Source organism: Medicago truncatula, chromosome 4 (genome assembly GCF_003473485.1).
Source record: "Medicago truncatula cultivar Jemalong A17 chromosome 4, MtrunA17r5.0-ANR, whole genome shotgun sequence".
NCBI classification, from domain to species: Eukaryota; Viridiplantae; Streptophyta; class Magnoliopsida; order Fabales; family Fabaceae; genus Medicago; species Medicago truncatula.
In genome coordinates this window covers 49791513-49797512 of record NC_053045.1, presented here as the reverse complement: position 1 = coordinate 49797512, position 6000 = coordinate 49791513, and the positions used below count along the sequence as shown (strand labels likewise).

Genomic DNA, 6000 nt, shown 5'->3' with positions numbered 1-6000 from the left:
ATCTATTTTACAATTTTTTTAAACATATACGTCATTAACCACTTTGACTGTTTTTTATTCTCTCAAGTATTAATTTTAACGGACTAGTTTGTCTTCTTAAAAAAGAAAACTACTCCGACTACTTCATTAAAAACAAAAGTGATTAACCGCATAATGTTGGTTTGATTGTTAAGTTTCTTAAATAAAGAAGGAGGTTAAAAAATATTAGCTATTGGAGAAGTTAAACACCGCTTAGTGTGGTGAAGCAAGGGGAAAAACCAATGCTATATATTCGACTTTGGTTCTTTGTTTTTAGATGCATCAGTCAGTAGCATTTTTAGCTTATATCTGATTTAGTTTAAATATTTGTTTTATGAAAGTGTGGTTGTACTGGAACATTGGGGCTAGAGTGAGAGAAGTCTATGTGTTGTAAGAATTTTCACATAATAATAATTATATATGAACATAGCAAAAAGCAGCTGAAAAAACACTCTTCACCGTATAAATACAGTGGACATAGCCCGTATTGTTGTCAAAATGGTCTGTTTCAATAGAATAGCTGTTTTTTAAGAGTGATACATGTACACCCCCATGTGGCAATACACCCCTTACATCCACGCAAAATTCTGACATGTGACAATCTGAACCCCACACAAATAGAAGAGAAAGTGTGGTTGTGCGATGAATTTGCCAAAATGTCTCTAATGCATGGGGTGTACAATGAGGTGTGTGAAAAAAGGATGTTCTTGTAACATTTTCCGTTTTTTAATATGCAACTTACATGATTATTGGTGTAAAAAAGGTACATTACTCACAAATTTTATATTCTAAATATTTTTTTTTTATTCTTATAAACTCCCATCTTACATGGTTTCAGAAATATTTTTCACTTACACTATATGATAATTTTGAAATAGGAAACCAATTGATGTCAGTCCCTATGGGCTATGTCACTTGCGCTCACAAACATCCAAAACCTAAACATAATTCTAGGGTTATCAATGCCAGCTAAAACTCACTCTTTCACATGTTGCTTCATTTGCTCAATTTCTCCAATATTAGCATTTCAAATTTATAATCGATATATATTTTGTCCATTACTTCTTACACAACTCACCCCACATGGTATACTGCAAAAACCCCACCAGCACTATATAAACCCCTATTCGTCACAAGCATAACTCACACTCTCCTCTCTTAACCTCTAGTAGCTTACTAGTATTTGCAATATACAATACTAGCTATTACTACAAGAGAGTAACTAAGATGGCTTCCAAAACTTGTTCCTCCCTTGCTATTTTCCTCACAATCAACATTCTCTTCTTTACACTTGTATCTTCTTGTGGAACTTGTGGCTCAGGTCCAAACCCAAACCCTAAGCCAAAGCATAAGCCAAGCCCAAACCATTCTGGAGGCTCGAGCCATTCAGGTGGATCTAGCCCCTATGGTGGCTCGACCCCTTCTGGAGGCTCAAGCCCCTCAGGTGGCTCTAGCCCTTCAGGGGGAAGTGGCACCGCCTCGTGCCCACGTGATGCACTCAAACTAGGTGTATGTGCCAATGTACTAAATGGATTGTTGAATGTTACTCTGGGTCAGCCACCAGTGACACCATGCTGCACCCTCCTAAATGGCCTTGTTGATCTTGAAGCTGCTGTGTGTCTTTGCACTGCCCTTAAAGCTAACATTTTGGGGATCAATCTCAACCTTCCTATCTCACTTAGCTTGCTTCTCAATGTTTGCTCAAAGCAAGCACCACGTGATTTCCAATGCTACTAATTAATTCATCATCATGCACGGTGATCATATCAACGTATCTACTATAGTTTGCTTCTTATTGTTTTAATTTTCGTTGCTTTTCTCAATTATCCATTTGATCAAGATTTCTTCATTGTATACTTGCATGGATAATTAACCTCTCGTTATTATTCCTTGGATTCAGTACTATTTGTTTTATTTGGTCAGATTGTAATGATAAATGTATTAATATTCCCGATGCAATTTGCTAGGGAAATTAAAGAAGATGAATAACTAGTGTTATTTTTTATTCATTGAGAAATTACTTATTAGTATATTTTTGCATTGCTTTTTGGGTTTTTGGTCTGTCTAATTTACGTTCAATGCCCGACATGAGAAAAAACAAATATCTGGAAAAAAAAATATAATACTGATGGGAAAAGCAAACAGACATGTAAACGCTGCAATGAGTCCGTGACTAATATGAAAATAAGCAGACATTATAAAAAAATATGCTACATATTATTATGCAACTAATTAAGCATTATTTTTATATTCTAAAAAACATGAAAAACACTCTGACTAATATCTTTTTTCTAATTAAGAATGCATTGATGAAGGGAGTAAAGGGATCATTCAATCTGTGTGCAAAACTAATTAAGCTGTACGGCTTAAACCATTAAGACAGATTTTATTTTTTTTAAATAAATCCCAATTAAACCACAAAATGCAGCAACCATCCAAAGCAAGATATAATTTTGATCACAACTAATATTAAATAGAAATAAATAAAAAATGTCGTTCATAAGACCTAGCTCAACTGAAAATGTCAATATTACTAGGTTAAACACATTCACTTGGGTTCGAACCCGACATCTCGTAGTTATGTGTTTTTAGGTTGTGTTTGTCAAATCGTCTACATACAAAAAATCAAATCAAATCAAAACTAGCAAATTTTAAAACATCCTCCCTTTTGTCTTTAAATATAAGACTCGTAAATTAAATCATGAGAAATAAAAAAATTGATAATAGGATTAAATTTATTAACAATTGATATTATTTTTTAGGCTTAAATGCTCTTTTGGTCCCTTAACTATTTAATTGATATCGCTTTGGTCCCTTAACTAAAAAAAAGATTGTTTGAGGATTTTAAGTTTTTTTTTAGTCTCGTTTTGGTCCCTTCTGTTAGGTTTCCGTTCGGGTTTTAAAAAAAGTTAGCTCCTGGACACGTGTCACCTTGTCATTGGCTCAGAGTTTTTTTTTTTTTTACAAAAAAAATATTTTTTTTTAAAATATATTTTTTTTTGTAAAAAAAAAATCTCAGAGCCAATGACAAGGTGACACATGTCCATATTTAACATTTTTTATTAAAACTAACAGAAGGGACCAAAACGAGACTAAAAAAAACTTAAAATCCTCAAACAATCTTTTTTTTTAGTTAAGGGACCAAAGCGATACCAATTAATTAGTTAAGGGACCAAAAGAGCATTTAAGCCTATTTTTTTACAATTTTACCCTTCATATCAATTAGTTAACGTTTCCATCATGGTGTCCATGAGTGCCAACTCAATGGTAAAAATTTAACTTTGTAATTTTGAGTGCATGTCTCTTACGAGAGAACTGTAAAATTATTATTAATGTCACTAATATTAATACAATTAAAAAATATTTTTTAAAAGAAACAACAGTTAATTTTGTTTTAAATTATTTATGAAAATGGGACAAAGAAATTTATTATATTTAGGTTCTGACAAAAAAAAAACTTGTACTTAGGGAGAGACGAATTCTTTAATAACCACAAATATGCTCTGAATAAATGCACCACTAGAGGGGGTGGAAATGCATTTTTTGGGCATTTCACCTCGGTTTTGGAATCAGTGATAAATATATATTACGCTGGTGTTCTTACATAAGTGGTGTTAAAGGTGTTTTTAACCCTAAATTTGATGATTTTACACTAATTTGTCTCTATAATAGGAGTAAAAGGGGACGTTTCATTCATGTTTTCCTATATAACTGGTGTTAAAAAGGGTTATTTAAACACTAATTTTCCGTTAAAAAGTGGCATATTGAGAAGCTAGAATTAAGGCTGAGAAAACAACCATATTTTAGCTATAGCGAGGCTTATTACTTGATGAAGGAGGAATATGGTATACATTTGGAGGTTATTGCACCATTGAAATAGCAAGTTGTTGTACCAATGTTGACCTTCTTTAAGAAAGTTCAGCTTCTCCAAGAAAGTATGTTTCTTAACATGAGCTATTCTTCCATGGTAACAAGACCAAATAAATAACTTTTAGGCTTTGTTTGGGAGTTTGGAGGGGAAGGGAGGGGAGGACTTTGGGGGGTTGGAAACATATAGAAAAATGGACAAAAAATTCACATTTTTTGAAAGAACAATTTTTTAGAGAATGATAAATTAATACTTATGATTAATATACTTTTAATTTTAAGAATATTATAACAAGATAGATTGGATTTGAAAAATTCATATAAACCCTCCATAACCCCCAAAACCCTCCCCTAATACAATTTTTGAGTTCCCCCAAATGAGGGAGATTTTTTATTATGAGTAAAAAATTAACCTCCAAAGCCCTCTCCTCCCAATGTCTTCTATTTCTTAAATGCTCCTTCCTTTTTTCCAAAACCCTCCCCTCCCCTCCAAACTCCCAAACAAAGCCTTAGACACACTCACATAAAGAGATATCTTCAAAATATTTAATTATTTTTTTATCAATTTTCTTTCTATCATTAAAAAAAAATACTTGTTTATGTGTGTGTGACCAAATACTTTTTGTCGGGTCTTGTGAACATGTTAGAATTTCTCTCGTAACATTAACACTTAATTTCTCATCGAGTTTAAGCTTGAGCCCATAAATTGCAAAACTTTCTTAGTGAATGATCCTCCAGCCACGATTGAAGCAAGATATGTTTTGCAATTTGAAAATGAGTAGTTAGAGAAGAAAAGTGGTATTTAATATAAAAAATGAACATTTAGAGTCTAATTACTAGTTGTCTTTTATGATAGTTTAGAGACTAAACAAATATATTTTCACAGTTTGGAGTCAACTAATGGTCGCCTTAAGGAAAGAGTTAACCTGGTGGACTAAATAGTTGGACAAGAGAATAATATATGACCTTTTAAGTTGATCTTAATAGTGGTATGAAATAAATTAGCGAGAAAAAATAGTTTTTGGACAAATTTGTATGTTTTTTCTGAAAACTAACTTTTACGGTTCACATCAGTTTCCGCTAGAGTGATATGAATTGTTTGTTCAATTATTTTTCTTTTGAAAAAATTATACAAATTACACCAGTTCAAAACCGATTTAAAATGTATAGTTCATTATTTCCATTTTAAAACAGGGGCACATTAAAAACGAGATTTTCCTCAACGAGTGTAACATGTAACATATGTTAATTTCTCTAAAAAAAAAAAATGTAACATATGTTAACACATTTTGCTAAAGCATTTACCAAATTTTTCGCATCCTCTTCCCTTTGACCAACCCTTTGTAATAAGAATTGTACATTCAAAGAAGATAGAAGGAATGACAATTTCAAAACCAACATAAAAATTGGACCAAATTAAAGTTTTAGAAATTTTGACATGTAATACTACAATAAATATAAAGGTTTTAGAAGCCAACAAACCCTAACAAAAATAGAGCAAATACATCGCAAACACTTCCATTCTGAGAGATGTGTGGGCATCGAGGAAAAGCTACTCAAAACATGTTTTTAACGAAAAAATCACTTAAAAATCATTTCAGACTAACCATTTCACTCATAAATATTAATACTTTCGATAGAAGAATTACTCGGATCATTGTTCTGAATTCTGATGTGCTAGCCCTTGAGAGTTTAAAATTCAAATATTAAAAAGTTTCTGATGGATATGTCCATTGAAAAGTGTTTATTAAAACAATTAGATTATTTCCCTAAAAAAAAATTGATTATTAACTTCAAGGAGTGATTTCTCTACTTTATGTGAAGTGATATTTGTTAGAATGATGATACATGTACTTGAAGATCAAAACTGAAAATTAAAAACTTATTTGCTAAACTATTTTTAAAATTACAGTTTTGGAAACTGTTTTGAATTTTTTAGTTTTGGAGACTAAAAAACTAAAACATGTAAAAGATAACAATTGTGAGAAAAGGATTTGTATATTTCAAAAACCGAAAACAAAAACTATTTCAAACATGTCCAAATACTTTTCTTTTCATTTTGTGTATTTGTAATCTATATTTTCTTTTCTTTTCTTTTTTGACCGGTCTGTGTAA

The 6000-nt window shown here is 31.5% G+C and overlaps 1 protein-coding gene across 1 annotated transcript; it reads left to right on the top strand.

Moving 5' to 3' along the window:
- Positions 1-1151: 1151 nt before the first annotated feature.
- On the top strand, positions 1152-2035 carry LOC11407920 (14 kDa proline-rich protein DC2.15). The gene has a single exon (XM_003608700.4). It carries the CDS (start codon positions 1246-1248, stop codon positions 1753-1755), a length of 510 nt encoding a protein of 169 aa, XP_003608748.1. The 5' UTR covers positions 1152-1245; the 3' UTR covers positions 1756-2035.
- Positions 2036-6000: the final 3965 nt, after the last annotated feature.

Bases quoted from the DNA above. Each gene is read 5' to 3' on its own strand.
- LOC11407920 (XM_003608700.4), top strand. From the start codon at position 1,246: ATGGCTTCCAAAACTTGTTCCTCCCTTGCTATTTTCCTCACAATCAAC.